General features: G+C 47.6%; 1 protein-coding gene across 1 annotated transcript; it reads right to left on the bottom strand.

Annotated features, from left to right (window-relative positions):
- Positions 1 to 18,147: 18,147 nt before the first annotated feature.
- LOC114903398 (ras-related protein Rap-2a-like) lies at positions 18,148 to 19,713 on the bottom strand. Its single transcript, XM_029236183.1, has one exon. It carries the CDS (start codon positions 19,394 to 19,396, stop codon positions 18,794 to 18,796), a length of 603 nt encoding a protein of 200 aa, XP_029092016.1. The 5' UTR covers positions 19,397 to 19,713; the 3' UTR covers positions 18,148 to 18,793.
- Between the last annotated feature and the right edge of the window lie 1,537 nt (positions 19,714 to 21,250).

The raw sequence follows: 21,250 nt of genomic DNA on the forward strand, positions 1-21,250 counted from the left end.
GATTTTTAGAAACATTAACTTCATAAGTCAGAAAGGGAAAGACAAATACCATATGATATCACATATATGGAATCTAAAATATGGCACAAATGAACTTATCTATGAAACAGAAACAGACTCACAGACATAGAGAACAGACTTGTGGTTGCCAAGAGGGAAGGGGGATGGGGAAGGGATGGATTGGGAGTTTGGGGTTAGCAGATGCAAACCATTGTATATAGAATGGATAAACAACAAGGTCCTACTGTACAGCACAGGGAACTATATTCAATATCCTGTGATAAACCATAATGGAAAAGAATATGAAAAAGAATGCATATAGATGTATAACTGAATCACTTTGCTGTACAGCAGAAATTAATACAACATTGTAAATCAACTACACTTCAATTTTAAAAAAAGAAACATTAACTTCATATTCCTTCCTCTAAACTTCTGCTATTATTATTGTTGTGGTTTTAATTCCATCTTGTTTTTAACCCCAAAATACTGTATAATTATTACTATTTATATAGCAATCTTCATTTAGATTTTACCACATATTGATAATTCTTTGCCCTTTATTCCTTTTTATATCACTCTCACTTTGCTTGAAGTACATCCTTTAGAATTTCCTTTAGTATGAATTTGTAGTGCCAATCCCTTTTTTTTTTTCTGAAAATGTCTTTATTTGGCCCTCACTTTTGAAAGACAGTGAAAGATAACTAGGTTGGCAATTGTTTTCTTTCAATATGCTAAAGAGCTCTTCCTACTGGCTTCTGAATATTACTGTTAAAAACCTAGTTATTAGTCTAACTACTGTACTCTTCTCCTCTGACTGCTTTCAGATCTCACATTGTCTTTGGTGTTCTGTAATTTCATTGTGATGTATCTTATGTATAGGTTTCTTTTTATTTATTCTGCTGAAATCCATAGTTTTGTTTGTGTATATTGTCATTCACCCATTTTCAAACATTTTCAACCACTAGCTCTTTTTAAAAAAATTTATTTATTTATTTATTATTTTTGGTGTGTTGGGTCTTCATTGCTGTGCGCAGGCTTTCTCTAGTTGCGGCGAGCAGGGGTTACTCTTCGTTGCAGTGCGTGGGCTTCTCATTGCAGTGGCTTCTCTTGTCGTGGTGCACGGGCTCTAGGCGCACAGGCTTCAGTAGTTGTGGCACGTGGGCTCAGTAGTTGTGGCTCACAGGCTCCAGAGCACAGGCTCAGTAGTTGTGGTGCACGGGCTTAGTTGCTCCACAGAATGTGGGATCTTCCCGGACCAGGGCTCAAACCCGTGACCCCTTCCTTGGCAGGCAGATTCGTAATCACCGCACCACCAGGGGAGTCCCCAGCCATTAGCTCTTAATATGCTTTTTTGTGGTCTAATCTGCCTTCTTTGGGGACTCAAATTACACCTATGTTGGACTTCCTCACCTACTCTCTTACCTCTCCTATTTACTTTTTAAAAATTTATTCTGAATAATTTTGAAATCTCTCAGAGTCACTGATTTTTCTCTTGAGCTGTGTCTAATCTGCCGTTAACTTGTCAACTGGGATTTAAGTTTTTCAATTTTTTAGTTCTAGACTTTCTATTTAATTCTTTTTCAAATATGCTATGTGATTTTTACAGTTTTCAGTTGTCCGCTAAATTTTTCAAGCTTTTTTGTTTTTTCTTTGAACAGAATAAAAGTTTGTGTCCGATTAAACCAGTATCTTGGGTCTCTAGGGTCTGTTCTTATCTTTTTGTCTCTTGTTTTTTTTTTCTTCCTTGTTTTTTTTTTCTTCATCTCTCATATGGGCCTGATGATCTTTTTTACATATTGGATAAATCACTGAAACAATTTGAAGCTTAGGTTGTTCTCTTTCTCCAGAAGAGTTTTAATTGTTTTTTTCCGGGTGCCTGGGAGCACTAACCATAAGAGAGGGCTTAATCTAATCTAATTTTCAGGCTTAATCTAATTTCAGGGCTTGAGATTTCCTTAAAAGATTTTCCTAAAGCTGGGCTCCAGACTCTCTGAAGGTTGATTTACTTCCAGTTAACCCTCACTTCTAGGGTGCAACCCTTTAAGATTCCAGCTCAAAGTAGCACGTGTTTTCCCTGGGGCCCCAATCTTGGTGGGCCACAGACTCTGTTGATTATTTGTTGCTGCATAACAGAAACCCAGAGACTCAGTGGCTTAAATTTAAAAGATGTATTATTTCTTATGACTCTGAGTATTGACTGGGCTTAGCTGGACAATTCTTCTGCTGAAGCCACTTATGCAGCTCAGCTGGGGAGGGAATGTGCATGTATTCACTCATCCGGGAAGGCTGGAATGGCTTCAGCTCTCTCTTTCTCTTCATATGGTCTCCCACCATCCAGTAGTCTAGTCTTGACTTCTTTATCTGGCAACTGCATCCCAAGAAGACCAGAGAGGAGCTGCTAGTCCTCTTGAGGCATTGACCTGGACCTGACACAGTATCACTTAATGCCACATTCTATTAGTCAAAGGAAGTCAGATTCTAAGGGAAAGGAAACAGACTCGCCTCCTTAAGGAAGGAGCAACTGTGTGTGCAGGAGTCATCATTGGTCATCTCTACAGACAAACCTCAATTCCACACCTCTAAGCCATTGAGGCTTTCAAAGATGCAGCACAGCCTTCCATCTCTCCTGGATTTGTCCCTAGGGAAAACGCTTTCCCAACCGCCAGACTCACTTCTCCGGATTCCTACTGTGTGATCCTGCCTGGGTTGTTTTCTCTGGGTTGTTATCTTGTAAGCTCTCTGGTGCTCTGAAGAATATGTTTTCTAGATCTTGTTCATCAGTTCACTTGTCTTCGGCAGGCAGTTCTAGACTACCTAGGCCACCATTACCATAAACTTCCTCTTCAATAGCCTGTTGAGAGTGATATGGTCCCCGAATCAGTCGGACACTTCTTAATAAGTTGTATGCAGAAGGGTTCTTGTGTCACTCCTTGGAATGTGGAGGTTCTTTTTTTGTTGTCTAATAGGTTGAAATAATGGGATCACCCAGGCTCAGTTTGTTCACTGACTTCTCTGGGTCTTGCCTCATCTGTTTCGTTCACCATTCTTCTCAAATCTTTGTTCTGGGTTCAATTTCCTTTTTCCTGAAGTGCATACTTTAATCACGGTCTGTTACTAACACTTTCCATTTTTGTTTCTCTGAAAATATTTTCATTTTATCCTCACTCTTGAACGGTAGTTTAATGGGGGGTATAAAATTCCACAAGCTCTTCATGCCTTGCAGGGCCACCCGGACCTTGGCAAGCACATTGGGTGGTGGTGGAAGCTTCACCAGGTGAGTTGAGGGGCTGACAGCGCAGGGCACATACTGGCCTGCTAGGGGTGGTGCTAGGGCCTGGAGGTCCCAGCAAAGAGTGAGGCCCAGGTGGACCAGGTGTGCACTCGGGTCCAGCATGAGGTGGAGACTAGCCTGAGGTGGAATCTCCAATGAGGTCCTGTGCCACCACTTCAGTGTCCCCAGATGGGGGCCTTGGTGCTGGCTGGGTAGAGGACCAGCCTGTGCCGTGGCCTTGGCCCTGCAAGATCCATGGGCGGAGAACAGGGGTGCTCAGCTGTTCCCACCAGTATGATATCTGGTCCTTATCAGTCAGCCCTTTAGCCTTCTAAGATCTTCAAATGGCTGAAATGCAAAGGATGGTTTTTAAAAATATAATTGATTTTCTTAATCACATTCTGTGCTTGTAATGAGTAAATATTTGAGCTCTGAATTACCAAATCGGTGTCTTTTAAAGAAAGAAAAAAAGAAGAATTGAGCCTCAAACCAGTTACTTATTTGAAAACTTTCTCCCTGTCTGGCATACTCACGCTTTGACACTGTTTCCTTGCAGGGGAGACACACTAGGACACTGCTGTATAGATGAGATAATATGCAGAACCTGCTCTGAGAGTTATAATTAATGTTTTCACTGGACAATTTAGCTGACAAGTAAGCTCAGAATACTATGAAGCCTCATATATTTTAAAGCTTATCTGCAGCCCTGAACTGCAGCTGTGGCCCTTTCTGTATCACTCTAAGTATAGCTGTGACCTCCCTAGGAATGCCTCGAGAAGGGGCCTGCATCACCGGGGTATTAATTGTGTATCCAGACCCTAGAACTCAGCTCTGCCAGTTTTGTAAATGTTAGTTTTAGTAGACATTTGCATCAGTAAGTTGAGCACAAATAAAGTGATTTTACATTTGTCTGAATGAATTTTATTTTAAAGCTGTGTTAACTAGCTGTTAGCACATCTATAGCACATCTACTTTTTTAACTTCTCTCCCAAGAATTCTGTTAAGAGGAAAGGCAAAATCAGCATAATGAGAAACAACACCGAGTTTTGCGGGCCTCTCACTGTTGTGGCCTCTGCCATTGCGGAGCACAGGCTCCAGACGCACAGGCTCAGTGGCCATGGCTCACAGGCCCAGCCGCTCCGCGGCATGTGGGATCTTCCTGGACCGGGGCACGAACCCGTGTCCCCTGCGTCGGCAGGCAGACTCTCAACCACTGTGCCACCAGGGAAGCCCTGCAAGTGTATTTTAAAAGGTGTTTAGCAGATCCCTCTATTCAGTCTGACCTCTCGAATATTTTAAAGGTAGCATCAGCACTGGAACAGAAAACCTATCAAGCCTAAGTCCTTTTTTTTTTAAGTAGGTTTTTTTTTTTAATTAATTATTTTTGGCTGCATTGGGTCTCTTGCTGCGCAACGGCTTTCTCTAGTTGCGGTGAGCGGGGTCTACTCTTTGTTGTGGTGCGTGAGCTTCTTATTGCCGTGGCTTCTCTTGCTGCGGAGCACGGGCTCTAGGCGCGTGGGCTTCAGTAGTTGTGGTGCATGGGCTCAGCAGTTGTGGCTCACGGGCTCTAGAGCACAGGCTCTGTAGTTGTGGCGCACAGACTTAGCTGCTCCACAGCATGTGGGATCTTCCCAGACCAGGGCTCGAACCCGTGTCATTGGCAGGCAGATTCTTAACCACTGCGACACCAGGGAAGTCCCCTAAGTCCTTTTTTAGGTCCTGGTTTTTGATAGTGGTGTATGGGGAACTCTTTTCTGAAAGGTTTTACCTTTTGCAATTTTAGGAAGGATTACCTTTTTAGCTTGTTTTAAAAAGCTGCAGTTTGCGGCTTCTCTACTTCATCAGCTATACCGGCCGGCCACACGCTTCCAAATAAACCCAAAACCAACCTCAGAACCGTATTTTGATCTGTAACAACTAAGTAACTTTGTCAAGGGGAGTTCTATTAATATTCCATATAACATTTAAATAAGGTGATGGCTTTTATCTTACTATCCACCTCAAAAATAAAAACAAAACCAAAAAACTCAATTCTCAACCCGAGGCTGGGCGGGCTCTGGGGCGCGGTCGGCGTCCCCTCCCTCTGAGGTGTCGGACTGTGTTTTGAAGCCTTGGAATCCAAAAAGCTCACCGCCCTGCTCCCACGCTGGATGGGCCTCCCCTCCCCTCCCCTCCCCGGCAGTGTCACCTTACACCTTGAGTAAGGACTTCCTCCTCTGGACACGCCCCTCCCTCCAAGTCACCAAGGAGGTACGGAAGTCGCTGCCCTGAGAGGCTCCTTCCCCGTCACCCGAATGCGTCTTCGTCCCAGAGATGGCCTCGCCGCCGCCGCCGCAGCACAAACACCTAGTGGAGGCTGGCGTCGGGGGCCCTTCGTGGCCCGGCCCGTCCCCTGCCTCCCGGCCCACGGCAGCCCAGACTTCCCGCGTCCCGGCCTCTCTGCGTAACAGACCGCGATCCCGCCACAGACCCCAACTTTCCATTAAAGCTGATTCTACGCAGCCCCGCCCCGCGCAGGCGCATTGGCGGCCGGGCGGGAGGCGCGGTCAGCCAGCCGGGCCACGGGACCCGCCTCCGCCCGCTGGAATGCGCAGCCCCTCCTCGCCCCGCCCACGGCTGCCAACCCGGGTGCGAGGTCTCCCCTGCGGCCTGTGGTCCTCCCTGGAATGCGGGCGGGCCTCACTAACTAGCCGAGTGTGACTTCACAACACGCATGTGTAACAGGACGTCTGAGAGTTCGAGCTGCGGTGTCCGCACCCCAGGAAGCCCTGACCTCCTGTGTTGTGGTTCAAGGAAAGTGCTAGAGGCCCGTCCGGGAGAGGCCGGGGGTTCACTGCCTGCACAGATGGAATCTGGAGAGATATCCCCCTATGGGCTTCCTCAGCGCCCCAGTGCCTGCCCTCCCCAAGATGCCTTCAGACGGCTCCGGGGCCTTCATGCCTTTGGAACTGAGTGTCTGTCCCCATTTCACCTGAAACCACCGTTGACTAGTTGTACCGACACTGCGCACGCAGCCCCCTCCCCCGACAGGTCAGGGCAGGGTAGGCCTTTCCGAGGGAGCCCCAGGAGCCCTTTCTGCCGCAGCGGATACCTGGGGTTCTGCTTGCGGAGCCCAGTCAGAGTCCCAGACCCAGATCCCGGGGAGACCCTGCTCTTTCCCGCGCCAGTCAGAAGTCCGGACCCAGTGGGTTTAAACCCAAAAGTTTGGTTTTGTTAAAAAAAGAAATCTGGAAGTGGGTCGTGCAGCTGCTCGAGGCCGCGTTGGGGGAATTGGTACAGCCGCGTGACCGCACTTCCTCCGTCTCAGATCTGCATGGGAATTGGAGTCGGCCAACTGCATGATATTCCAGGAGCTTTGGAAGTGGGAAAGGGCGTGGAGGCCATGCCCCTGCTGCTCTTTGCTGCCGACGAGCAAGGTCGTGAAGCGATGAGGACTCTCTGAGCATGTTCCCGTGTCTCCTCCGAGCTGCCCGGGCGCTGGCAGGCGGGGACAGCAATGAGGGTAGCAGCAGAAGCATCTCTGTTTTGGCCGCCAGAACCTGGAATGGTAGCTCTGGGTGTTTTGCAAACTCGTGACTCTAGAGGCAGGTCCAGAGCGCGGAAGCCCCACCCCCACCCCAGGCAGTTTTTGTTACTCTGGAACTGTTCTTAGATCGCGGAAGCCCCACCCCCACCCCAGGCAGTTTTTGTTACTCTGGAAGTCTTCCCAGAGCGCGGAAGCCCCACCCCCACCCCAGGCAGTTTTTGTTACTCTGAAAGTGTTCTTAAAGCGCGGAAGCCCCCACCCCCCACCCCAGGCAGTTTTTGTTACTCTGGAAGTGTTCCCAGAGGGCGGAAGCCCCACCCCCACCCCAGGCAGTTTTTGTTACTCTGGAAGTGTTCCCAGAGGCCAAGCCCAGACCTTGTTCCTCCAGCTCTTCCTGATCAAGTTTAGTAAGTCAGCCTTGCTTAGATTACCTCCCGTGGTTCTGCTCCCCGCACCCTGACTGCCCCAGGTTTTGCTGCTAGAAATAATGTGGCCTTACCACCTGTGGTAACAGGTGAGGTGTGGGTGATGTCACTGCCCTCCAGCTAAAGACCAGAGGAGCACACCTGTCACTGAACAAGTTGACTTTACTCCCGGCACTTCCCCGGTGGTCCGGTGGCTAGGACTCCATGCTTCCCCTGCAGGGGGCACGGATTTGATCCCTGGTGGGGGAACTAAGATCCCGCAAGCCGCAGACGGTGGCAAAAAAAAGTTGACTTCACTCCGCACTGCTGACCACACACCTGGGAGTCATGGGGTGTCTCAGTAAGAAGATGGTAAAAGGCACTTGGTTACAGGCTTGTATAAGGTGGTTTTGGTGAAAGTTTAATAGGTAGCAGGGCTTTGCTCTGGATTAGACACTGTCAGGTAGTGGGGGAAATTAAACGCCTGAATATCATAATAACTCATCTATAAGGAGGGAAGGCTGCACTTGGTAAAGAAGCATTCATCACTCATAGTAGATAAGAGAGGGGGACTGTTTGGTCATTTTTTGTGGTTTTGAAAGTATTCATTCTTTTCTGTGTTTAGACCTAATTACAGGGTGCTCTTGTTTTTGTCTCGATCCATCTAGGTCATGTTCTGTGAACTTGTTTACGTTCAACAGGAGGACGCCATGGTGTAGCTGTGAGTGCCAGGCCAGCTCCCAGATGGCAGGGGCTGCTTTTCCCTTGGTGTAAGTATGCATCTAGGTGGGCTGGGAAGCCAGTGAGCCCTGTGCTACCACGGCAAAACGTTTGGTAAAACTGTTGTCCAGTGCCTTTGAAGGTAGACCACATACCTAAAGAGTCTGTCGAAATGTGCTGATAGGCTGTGTCTCCTCACCCACAATCCACACCTATGGCCTCACAGGGAGGTCCTTATGACTAGTAGATTGAGGAGGAAAAACCTTGATCCTGGTTTAGAGATGGTCCAGGAGTGGATGGCTGCGGCTCTACAGTCCCACTCAGAGGTGGCCCTAAAGGAGAGTGATGGGGCTTCCTTGGTGGCACAGTGGTTAAGAATCCGCCTGCCAATGCAGGGGACACGGGTTTGAGCCCTGGTCCGGGAAGATCCCACATGCCACGGAGCAGCTAAGCCCGTGTGCCACAACTGCTGAGCCTGTGCTCTAGAGCACGTGAACCACAACTACTGAGCCCACGTGCCACAACTACTAAAGCCCGTGTGCCTAGAGCCCGTGCTCCACAACAAGAGAAGCCACCGTGATGAGAAGCCCATGCACTGCAATGAAGAGTAGCCCCCGCTCGCCGCAACTAGAGAAAGCCCGCCCCCAGCAACAAAGACCCAACACAGCCAAAAATAAATAAATAAAATAAAAAAGAGTGATGAAGGAAAATCTTCCCAGTGGTCTCCATTTCAAGCATTCCTTTGGATTGTTGTCCACTTTGCCTGGACTGAAAGATGGCTAGAAGTATGGCTCTACATTTGCTCATGGACAGTTGCTAATGGCTTGGCTGGATCATCAGAGATTTCGAAAAAACAAGACTGGAAGATCGGGGGAGGGTGAGAGGGAGAGGCAAGAGGGAGGAAATATGGGGATATATGTATATGTATAGCTGATTCACTTTGTTATAAAGCAGAAACTAACACACCATTGTAAAGCAATTATACTCCAATAAAGATGTTAAAAAAAAAAATCGGTGAAGAGGTGATCTGGGGAGGAGACATGAGGATGGAACTCTCTGTATAGGCATAGACTGTGAAGAAAATTTACCATATGTGAATACCCACCCAAAGGCACCTACTGCAGAGGAGGCTCACAAGAATCAGCTGGGCAAGGGACTTCCCTTGTGGTCCAGTGGTTAAGACTCTGTGCTTCCACTGCAGGGGGTGCAGGTTCGACCCCTGGCGGGGACCTAAGATCCCACATGCCATGCGGCATGGCCAAAAAATTAAAAAATTAAATAAATCACTTGAGCAAGACAGTCCATCCTGTGCATAGCAGTTCAGCCTCTTCAGCCAGCCATCCAAGTGCTCGTTCAATGGGCCCATGTACAAAACAGCCATGGAAGCAGGGACAGAGGCTATGAAGGGGCTCAACATCATGGACTTTGCCTCACCAAGTCTGATTTGGGTGTCATCACTGTTGAGTAACAGCAGAGACTAATACTGAGCCCCTAATATGGTGTCATTTCCCAAGGGACCAACTAGTCACTTGGTGAAAAGTCAATTACACTAGATCTCTTCCACTGTGGAAGGAGCAGCAATTTGCCCTCACTGGGTAGACATTTATTCTGGATATAGATTTGCCTTCACTGCCTGTAATGCTTCTGCCAGCACCACCATCCACAGATTTACAGTACGCCTTATGGACCTTCATGCTATCCCACAGAACATTTATTTGATCAAGGGATTACTTTTACAGCAAAAAAAATGAAATAATAGGCTATGCCCATGGAATTCCCCCACTCGTGTCAAATGGAGGAAAGGAACAGAAGAAAGAATTTTTTACAAAATAATAATAAAATTTAAAACTGAGCTGTTTAAATGTTGCTGTTTTTACCTGTCTGTTCTTGTCCAAAAGTGGGACATTCCCAAGGAGAAGAGGAAGGTTCCACTTGTTTCCTTAAATCGCCAAAAGCCTCAGCCCAGAATTCAGCACCCCCTACCCGCCGAATTCTTGCAACATTATTTCCCGGTTGGTTGATGCCAAGGCAAAAAGACATCCTTTTAATGGTTAGAGAAGATCAGTTGCTTAAATGATTTCATGTCAGTGTTGTATTTATGGTTTTACAATAAAATGACCTTTAGAAAAAAAAAAAAGACTTGTACAATGAAGACAACAATAAATTGCTGAAAAAATTAAAGACACAAATAAATGGAAATATTCCATGTTCATGGATTGGAAGACCTCATACTGTTAACATGTCAATACTACACAAAACAACCTATAGATTCAATTCAATCCCTATGAAAATTTCAATGGCATTTTTTCAGAAATAGCAAAAAACATCCTAAAATTCACATGGAGTGTCAAGAGATCCCAAACAGCCAAAGCAGCCTTGAAAAAGAACAAAGCTGGAAGGCACATTTCCTGATTTCAAAACTGCTGCAATGCTTTGGTGCCCAGAAGAGTGTAATGCTGGCATGAAGACAAACACAGACCAGCAAGCAGAATAGACCCACCCCGTGCTTCTGTAGGTCAGAGTCTTCGCAGCCTTGGATTCGGCAGTGATTTCTTGGCACGGGCAACAAAAGAAAAACCGAACAATGGATTTCATGAAAAATTTTAAATTTTGTGCATCAAAACACATTATCAAGGGACTTCCCTGGTGGCGCAGTGGTGAAGAATCCGCCTGCCAGTGCAGGGGACACGGGTTCGCGCCAGGGTCCAGGAAGATCCCACATGCCAAGGAGCAACTAAGCCCGCGAGCCACAACTACTGAATCCCGCACGCCTAGAGCCTGTGCTCTGCAACAAGAGAAGCCACCGCAATGAGAAGCCTGCGTACTGCAACGAAGAGTAGCCCCAGCTCGCCGCATCCAGAGAAAGCCCGCGCCCAGCAACGAAGACCCAACGCAGCCAAAATAAATAAATAAATTTATTTTTTAAAAAGACATTATCAAGAGAGTAAAAAGGCAAGTAAAAAGGGAAGTAAATTTGCAAGTCACATACCTCATGAGAGATTAACATCCAGAATTTAACGAGAATTCCTGAAATTTAACAACAAAAATACAATCTGATTAAAAAAATGGCCAAAGAATTTGAACAGACATTTCTCCAAAGAAGAAATACAAATAGTGAGCACATGAAAAGATGCTCAACATCACTAATCTTTAGGGAAATGCAAATCAAAACTACAATGAGATATCACCTCACACCCATTAGAATGACTTCTATGGGGAAAAAAAAAAAGACAATTACAAGTGGCCCTGAGGATGTGGAATAATTGGAGCACGTTTGCGCTGCTGGCATTGCTGAGGATGTACTGCTATGGAAAACAGGACTGTGAGCCCTAAAAACTTAAGCCTAGATTTACCGTAGGGTCCAGCAAGTCCACTTCTGAGTATATATCCAAAAGAATCGAAAGCAGAAGAGAAGATTTGCACACCCATGTTCTTAGCAGCACTGTTCAAATAGCCTAAAGGTGGAAGCAACCCGAGTGTCCACTGATGGATGCATGAATAAATAAAATGTGCTCTATACATACACATGTAAATGTGTACATAATACAATGGAATGTTACTCAGCCTGAAAGAGAAAGAAAGTTCTGACATAGGCTACAACATTATGATCCTTGAGGATATCACGCCAAGTGAAATAAGACAGTCACAAAAAGACAAATACTGTTTGACTCCACTTCTTTGGGGTACTAGAGTAGTCAAATTCACAGAGACGGAAAGTGGGATGGTGGGTGCTATAGGCACAGGGAGGAGGGGGAAATGGCAAAGAGCAAGTTGTTGTTTAATGGATCCAGAGTTCCAGTTTACAAATGAGAAAGTTCTGGGGATTGGTTGCAGAACAACATGAATATACTTAACACTACGAAACGGAGCACTTAACAATGGTTAAAGTGGCAACATTTGTGTTATGTGTACTTTATCACAATTTAAAAATCAACTATGGCCTCATGATGGGTTACAGAAACAATGCCTATGGCAGCCATGAAAATTTTCTTCCTTTCATGTTATGTGGCTGTGTGTGCATATCACGGATAGCTTCTTTCTCTCCTTCTTCCCATCATTTTATAGAAGGATTGCAAGTGGTGGTGAACCTTAAAATTTAGTCTTTCGGTAACAGCATATTCATATGGGACTGGGCCTGAATTTATGGAATCATTAACGCCGTCCAGAGATGGATATTGTAACTGTATCCCAGTGATGGATGCAATGACTCTTGGGACTTTGTGTCCCCCGTGGTTTGGGATGAGGGGGAGAGCATTTTCAATTTAGAGTAAATAGTTACATCTTGTTCAGTAGAAGCATCAAGTTGTTTCTGTTGTTGTGCATGTAGGAGTGTATGTATGGGTGCTTAGCAGTCAAAGAGGGGCACTGCTATTATTCTCTCTCCTTCAAACCCACGCTTCTACACTCCGCTTTCTGATGCTAAGGCAGGGTCTCTGCAAACACATTTCTCCTTTGCCGACTAGCTGCCTGTCAGCATCTCACCGAAGTAGGTAATGGATGTCGATCGGAAAGCTGCAGGAGGGAGAATGCACTCATCTAATCTGTTTGCCAGAGAAATGGTGCTTCACCGTGAGTGTAGCAGGTGATTTCAAGAGCAGCAGTGGATTCCGGTTTGCAGTTTTCCCGCATTTCTAGAACCAGCCTCACTGCATTTCTCCTCTGGAATACCAGCACCAGCGCCCTGGTGCCCTCTCCTCAGAGATGTTGGATCTCAGCTCTTTGAGGTCCCTCCATCCAGCTGCTCAGGCATCAGCACAAATCAGGCATGGCCCTTCCTCAGAGGTCTGGCTCTCAGTTCCTACAGGATCCCTTCTCTAAGCTTCTAAATTTTAATAATCTCAGCCTCTTACCTTTGTTCCCCCAGCACTAGGCATGGTCGCTTCTTCCTGAAATACCAGCTCTGAGATAAATTATTGTCGCCTTTTTGCTTTTTCAGTTTTCTGATACCTGGTGAATAATCCTTTATGTTGAATTCTCTCTGTTGAAATAATTAGTCTAGTTTCCTTCTTCTGAATTGACTGGTACATGTAGTAAAGGAAGCAGTTAGAAAAAAACGAGTAAGTGGCATGTGTTGGCTGCTTCAGGCTAACTCTAGCAAAGTTATAAGAAAGAAAAACTTGAGGCATAAGTTAGCTAGACTGGAAGCAAACCAAGGAGAATAAAGATCTGACTTATTTACGCCAGCATTGCCATGAAGGACTGCAGAGGCGCTGCCCGGATTCTCCTTCAACAGGCTTGTTGCCTCAGCTGCTGGGAGGGCTGTTGATCGACAGACTTCAGCTGTCAATCAGGGACTACCTCAGCGTATAGAGCAGGCCTGCTCAATATCACACGTCCAGTGACTGGCCTGATGGGGGAGTATAAAGACCTGGCCATTCTTAGCCAACTCAAAACACCTGAAGAGCCATTCTAGTTCAGAGACCACTGTGGGGTTGGCTGGGGCCACTATCATGGTTGCATTGCTCAACTTCTCCCTCTGCCCTCCTACTTCCCTTCCCTTCCTTCCATACGTGTCCTTCTCAAAAGCATCTCTTAATGAGCGTCCTGCGTGCTAAACTCATCTTAGAATCTCTTCTGAGAACGTATCGACTTTTTCTTTTGTGAATTTTGGAGTAAACCAAAGATAGAGAAGGAACTAGAGAAAGAACTGGAGCTAGAGAGAGGGCATAAATAAACAATACTAGGAACAAAGCAGAGAATGTAACCAGAGATGCTACGGTTACTCAAAACCTTGTAAGAGGTTATGAACAATTTTATGCCAATACATCTGAAAAGACATAGGATGTATAGATTCCTGGAAAAATACAAACTAGGAAACTAAATTAAGAAGAAAATGTAAAACTTGTAACAATGAAATACATTAGAAATCTTTTCAGAATAATGGATTTACAAGCAATACCTGCCAAATATTGAAAGAACAGATCATTTCAATCTCACACAGAACCTACAGAGACTAGAAAAAGAGGGAATAGTCCCCCGCTACATTTTTGTGTATGTTAACATAATATTGATACCAAATGCAAACAACGGCAGTATAAGAAAACTGTAGGCAAGTCTCATTCGTAAACACAGAGGCAAAAATATGAAGCAAAATCTTAGGAAAACAGACTCATCAAATGTATCAAATTTATAGCGAATAACAGCCAGTTGGAGTTTATCTTGAGTGCAACGTTGGTTTAACGTCATAAAACGGATTAGTAAGCATCCATGTTTGATGAGCTTAAAGTTTACCATCTTGTCATCTAAATCAAGTCTAGTGAGGATGAGGCTCCTCTGGTGTAGTTCCTTAAGTAAACAGCTGCTCAAATATAATTTTTCTTGGCCTGTGGATCCATGCAACTAAGAGAAAGGTTATCCGCCTCTCCCCTGCCACACATAGCCCGCGTATACAATGGCGCAACTGGCATAGGAGAGCTGCTGTAGACATTCCTGTTCAAAAAGGGGGGCAGATGGGAAACACAAAAGAGTCACCAGGGCTTCCCTGGTGGCGCAGTGGTTAAGAATCCGCCTGCCAACGCAGGGGACACGGGTTTGAGCCCTGGTCTGGGAAGATCCCACATGCCGCGGAGCAACTAAGCCTGTGCGCCACGACTACTGAGCCTGCGCTCTAGAGCCCACAACTACTGAGCCCATGTGCCACAGCTACTGAAGCCTGTGTCCCTAGAGCCCATGCTCCACAACAAGAGAAGCCACCACAATGAGAAGCCCGCTCACCGCAACAAAGAGTAGCCCCCGCTCACTGCAACTAGAGAAAACCCGCGCAGCAACAAAGACCCAACGCAGCCAAAGATAAAAAATAAATAAATAACTAAGTAAATAATAAATAAATAAAGCCCTATTAAAAAAACAAAAACAAAAACAATGGGCACCTTTGGGGCTCTCCATTTAACTACAGATTTGGTACACAGCTGCTAAGCTTTCTGCCATTACATAACAGGAAGCCCTGTTGTTCACCTCCTTTTGAACCCTCACTGACAGCATCCTCAAAGTCCAGCTTTCCACTGATGGTCTGTCCATGGTTATGTAGCATTTATCTAACAGTCCTCAGAATCCTTCTGGCCTCTGCCCACAGCCTGGTTCCAAAGCCAGTCCTGCACTTTTAGGTATTTGTGTGACAGCACCCCATTTCCAGTTACCAAAAAGCTATATTAGTTCTCTATTGCTGCATAACAAATTACCTTAAAACGTAGTGGTGTACAACAATGAACATTTATCATCTCAGTTTCTGTGGCTCAGCTGCGTCCTCTGCTCAAGGTCTCCCACAGGCCGCAGCAAAGGGTCAGCTGGAGTGGCTGTCATCTCAAGGCTCAACTGGGAAAACATCCCCCTCCCGAGCTCCCTCATGAGGCTGTTGGTGGGTGTCAGATCCTCTCTGGCTGCGGGCTGGAGACATCGGTTCCTTGCTACAAGGCGCTCTCCACTGAGCTAGTCACAATGGGCCAGCTTGCTTTTCCCGGCACAAGGGCTCTGAGAAAGAGACAGAGTGGGTGAGCAAGATAGAAATCAGTGTTTCTGGAACATAATCTTTTTTTTTTTTTAGAATTTTAAAAAAACTTTTACTTTACCTATCATATTTAATATTTCCAAGACTAAAAAATATAGAATGCTTCACAAATGTGTGTGTCATCCTTGTGCAGGGGTGGAACATAATCTTGGAAATGACACCCCATCACTCTTGTTATGTTATATTCCTTAGAAGAGAGTCACTAGGTCCTGCCCAGACTCAAGGGGAGGGAACCACACAAAGGCATGAGTACCAGGAGGCGGGGATCACTGGGGGTGTCTCAGAGGCCAAGAACCAAGAAGAAAAGGACAGATCACACAAGTTCAAAAGTGGGCAAAAAGAGCGGGCATTTCACAGAAGAGGAACTCAAATGTCATTCAAAAACCTCCAGGGGCTTCCCTGGTGGTGCAGTGGTTAAGAATCTGCCTGCCAATGCAGGGGGCACAGGTTCGAGCCCTGGTCCAGGAAGATCCCACATGCCACGGAGCAACTAAGCCCGTGTGTCACAACTACTGAGCCTGCGCACCTAGAGCCCGTGCTCCGCAACAAGAGAAGCCACCACAGTGAGAAGCCCGCGCACCGCCTGCTCGCCGCAACTAGAGAAAGCCCGCGCGCAGCAACGAAGACCCAACGCAACCAAAAATAAATAAATTTTTAAAAAAAGAAATTAAAATAAATAAATAAAAATAAAAACCTCCAAAAGAACTCTCAGCGTCACCAGTTCCCTGGCAGTCCAGTGGTTAGGACTCGGCGCTTTCACTGCCATGGCCTGGGTTCGATCCCTGGTCAGGGAACTGAGATCCCGCAAGGCACGTGGCAAGGCCAAAAAAAAAAATTCTCAGCATCACCAGCAATCTGAATAGTACAAACTGAACCATAACACACTGGCAAGAAAAAGATCTGTCCGTGCCCTGAGTTGCAGGGCATTTGGAGAATCAGAAGCAGTCACCCTGCTTGTGGGCAAGTGAATGTTCCTCACTCTTTGGAAACCAGTTTCACACTCCCCAGTGCTAAACAAAGGGCTTGTGATCTGAACACCATTTTCGAGCTATCAGGTTGGCTGCCACAGTTCCATGGGTCCCTCCACCTGGGCACAGTGCTTCCGGGTAACATGGTACCCTGACAAGTGGTCATATCGGCCACTTGCAAATTCACTGTAGAGTTATTTAGGTCTCAGTTGAAGCCAGAGGGACTGCAGGAAACTTGTAAATAACATGCATGAGTTAGAAATTAGAAAGGCAGGAAGAGAAAGAAAATTAGTGTCTGGGTCTTTAATTTTATGTGTGTGTGTTTGTGTGTGTGTGTGTGTGTGTGAGCATATTACACCCAGAAAGCTGCTTCATACATATTCCTGAGGTCACAGGAGCTGATCACCTGAGCCTGATCATTCCTGTGTTGACCAGTCAGTCAGGTACACCCCTGGGCTCTAAGCCGACGCTTGGATCTGAGTGGTAGTCTGAGATGGTTCTAGTAATTTAAAGGAAGAAATGGCTATTTATGTATTTTTTCCTGGATCAGGCCTGATATCCAGAGGGCCTGGGATCCAGGGACACAGAACCTCCCCGGAGGCCTCAGCATAGGCAGGTAGAGTCAGAAAGGCAGGGCAGGCAGGGCGAAGGGAGTCGCCAGCTGACAGTCCTGGGGCCCCAGCTCTCAGGGCTGGGAAGGGGCTGCTGTTCACCCGCCCCCCCCCGCCCCCCACCCCGCTTTCTCTGCACCGCCCACACCCAGTCAGGGAACAGTCTTGGCTCTATAACCTCTGCTTCTGCAGGAGGAGGGGGCAGCTTTGGAAAAAGCTGAGGCCAGGAGATGCTTCCTGCCTACCACCCCACCGCCCCCTCCCCTCCTCCCTGTGTTTGAACCGTCCCCTTGGAGAAATGATGGTTCGGAAAAGGGTGGGAGGTAATGCTGCCAGGAGGAGTGACCCCAGGAGACAGAGGGTCAGAGAGTAGTGACTTAGCTGGGTTTCAAGGCTTCAAAAGTAAGCACCCCAACTGCCCCAGCCGCCAACATCCAGGGGAAAGAGAAAGGGATAAAAGACAGGGGAGGTCCCAGCCTAGCCCTCTCCTGTGGGGCGAACTGGCTCTCAGGCACTGTTAGGTTCTAAAATATATTTTTTGTGTTAAAATCCATTCTTCTAGTCAAACATCATATACAATATAAATAAAACTCCCAGAGCCTCGTATAACCATCACTTTATAGATAACTTTCCTTTAACAAAATTATTTCAGATCACAGGCACGGAGCTTTCTTTTTTATTATTTTTAGAAGTTTGCTCAAATGGCTAAGTTAGGTTTGTAAATTTGAAAATTTTATTGCAACGGCTGAGGTAAAATTGTTAACTTGTGCAAATAAACACAAGTAACTCATATCAAAGACCAGTTTTTAAAATTATAAAACAATAATATTTTTAAACCAGTACAAGAAAAATCTCTTCTATCGTTACGTGAAAACTATACAAAAAGATTCTTCACGTTTTGCTTCTACTTCAGCACCCCTGTCACTGTTAAACTAGGCAGGTATTCAGACAACATATCCGACTCTGGCAAGTGACCAGGAAAATAACACTAGCTGCAGAAAGCACTTCTGCAAAAACACAAAAAGATGTGGTGCCACTTTCACCCTAGCAACTAACTTGTCCGGGAAAATAACTGAAAAGCAAAGATATGGTGTATGGAAACTTTAGGAATTGTAGCTTTAGGTTCTAGAAAGACAAATATTAAAAACTATCAACTTCTAGAGTCATTTTATTTTCACTTAATTTACAGATGCAGAAATCGACTAGATGTCAATTACAAAACTGAAGGCAGAGCTGAACTGTCTTTGCCTGAGTACACAGTTGATTTTTCCCCTCCCAGGGTATACAACATCCCTTTCAAACCAATGCTATGTATGTCATAACTATATTTAGAAATACGCAGAGAGGAAAATATTACTGCTGCAATTCAAGGCTGTAAATGAGAGGGGAACACATGAAAGCCTCGTGGATTGGAAAGCTTCGATTTAGGTCATGTTCCTCAATCAATGTCAAATGTCAGATGACATTTGAAGGTGTTAATTATGACCAAAAAGAAAAAAAAAAAAATCCTGCAACAAATCCCACTCGCAGAAAAGGGTAATACTCTCTCCATACAAGAAAAGAAAATCGATTTTTAATTTCTTCTTCCAGCACTGTCAGAGGTAAACAAAGTTTTCAACAAAATATTTAAGAAGCTCTGGACAGTCTGAAGCACCGATCTGAGTCAATATATAGAAGCAACCACTTGTTTACAGCTGGATAACTTTCTTCAAAAAGGCAGAAGAGTAAAGTGAGCTTCAGAAATCAAGAAAAGCGATGAATACAGGAATCATGAACCGTTTGCACATCAGCCGATGAACCTTTCCGATGGCCACGTCTCCTGCGCGTTGGTGGGGACGGCCGGAACCTCTTCCTCGGGCGGGGCCAGGGCCTCCATCTCGCGCACCACCTGCGTGAACACCTGGTCCACCATGAGTTTGCTCTTGGCCGTGACCTCCAGGAACGGGCACCGCCACTCGCGGGCCAGCGCGCGGCCCCGCGCCGTCAGCACCTGGCGCTGGGCGTCCAGGTCGGCCTTGGTGCCCACGAGAACCAGCGGCACGGCCTTGGACCCCCGCAGCCGGCCCATGCGCTCCCGCAGCGGCCGCACCGCCTCGAACGAGGCCTCGCTGCACACGCTGTAGAGCACCACGAAGCCGTCGCTGTTCTTGATGTACAGGTCCTTGAGGGTGACCAGGTGCTCGGCGCCCACCGTGTCCACGATCTCCAGCAGAGCGGGCGCCGCGTTCACCTCGATCACCTTGCTGAAGAGCTCCTCCACCGACGGCTCACACTGCTCGGGGAAGCTGCCGCAGGCGAACTGCGTGGCGAGCGCCGTCTTGCCCACGGCCACGCTGCCGAGGAGCACCACCCGGTAGCCCTTGGCGGGTCGCGGCCCCAGGCCCGCCATGGCCCAGGCGCGGCTGGCTGGACGCGCAGCCGGAGGAATGGCGCGCGGAGTCTGGGGCCCGGCCGCCGGGGCCGCGGGGGCGTGGAGGCAGGGCCGGGGAGGGAGAAGCAGGGGGGAGAGGGGCGGGGACGAAATCAGAGGGGAGGGGACCCCGGGGGCCTGGCGCTCTGGCTCTGGCGTCGGGGCCGCGGTGGGCTTCCTCCGTCGCGCCCAGACCTGCCCCCGCCCGGCCCCGATCTGCTCCCTGCGGCTCAGAGGTCACCCGCCCCGCCTCCGGGACGGGGCCCCCCGCCCCCTTCTCCGGCCCCTGGTTCCCGCGCAGCGTCTGCCCCGCCCCCGGCCCGGGCGGTCTGGCGCCGGCCACCCCCCCACCAGCTCCACGTCCCGGCCTCCCTCTCCGGTCGGTCCGAGCTGCCGGCCGCGCTCCGCCTTTCCCCAGTACCCCGTCGGCCTGCCGGCTGGGGCCCCTCCCTCAGTCCCCGCTCCCTGCCACCCGTTCCTAGGAGAGCCCGCTCCGCCCGCGGGACCAGAAGGTAACCTGATCCCTTCCACGTCAGCCGGGAAATACCAGCATTTCTCCACCATTTCAGATCCAGTCTCGTGGCCGGAAGCCAGAGTGGCCTCGCTCAAGGTCAGGCCTGGTGGGGCTGCGCCGCTGGGGCACCTCTCCTGGCCGGGAGGACCCCACGGAAGGGGGGACCGGTGAGGGAGCTTCAACCGAGGGCCCCACGTTGCTCGCTCCTGGCACCCATTCTGTGCCCCTCGTGCCCCTGCCTTCACTCTGGCCCCCGCCAGCGCCCTCTTGTCACTGAGCAGAGCCCAGGGGAACTTTATAAAATGTAAATCACATTTCACTCCCCCACTTAAACCCTCCCTGGCTTTCTATTGGGCCCTCCTGATCTAAGAGTAGAGGTGACCGCCTAACTCCAACCCAAGCCTGACAATGAAAGCATGAACCCATTCACCCAGCGGCAGGCAAAAACCGAAAAGCCCCGGGAAACGGGGCTTATCACCCTACTTATAAAGGGGCTCCCCCAGGTCTGACTCCCGTGCCCCAGTCTCTCTCAAGCTTCCATTCTCCAGCTACACAACCTTCTTGCTATTCCTTGATGTCGGAGCAGAAAGGCTGTGTGGGGCCAGAGGGGGCTGGACAGAAATTCTGGGATCGTCTACCTGAGTAAACTCCGCCCACTGTCTGTTTCAGGCACTAACAGGTTCCTTAGGACTTCAGGGGGCCTGCAGGCCTGGGTTGGAAGTGGAGATGAGATATCCACACTGTCCCTGTCCCTAGGCTTGGGGTACCACTGAGTCTCCCTCATTCCGGTGCAGCCCTGAGGGAGCAGGGCCGCAAAACTGCCCGAGCTGGAATTTCCCGGCTCCCTGGTGGCACAGACTCAGAGATAAAGGTTAAGTGACAAGAGGACATCCTGCACCTCGGTGTCTGTGGTCAGCTACAGAATGTGCTTTTCTATAGACAGTGCATGGAACATCCTTAACGTATAATGTTAATTATATACTTATTACAACAGACAAGTTGATTTCTAAATTTAGAAATCTTACAAGACTTATTCTCTGACTGCAAAGTAACAAAACTAAGAATCAATTTTTAGAAAAGGATAAACTGCAAACATTCTCTGGAGAAATGCAAGTTCCATATAGGTTTCAACAACTCCCCGTGGATAACTTTTGAGAGAAATAGGGGACTCACCGTCAAAACAAAGTCCCAAAATGCACAAGGAAAAGAAAGTCACTCTGAGTGAGAGCCACTGGAAGCACCAGACAACAAAATCACATCCAGAAAACAGCAGATATTAGTGCTATCAGACACACAAAATAATTGTGCCTGTGTTTAAA

The sequence above is a fragment of the Monodon monoceros genome, unplaced genomic scaffold (assembly GCF_005190385.1).
Source record: "Monodon monoceros isolate NGI ecotype Baffin Bay Population unplaced genomic scaffold, NGI_Narwhal_1 Super_Scaffold_21, whole genome shotgun sequence".
Lineage (NCBI taxonomy): Eukaryota > Metazoa > Chordata > Mammalia > Artiodactyla > Monodontidae > Monodon > Monodon monoceros.

What these genes read in the sequence shown, in the direction of transcription:
- LOC114903398 (XM_029236183.1), bottom strand. Translation starts at nt 19,396, where the DNA reads ATGGCGGGCCTGGGGCCGCGACCCGCCAAGGGCTACCGGGTGGTGCTC.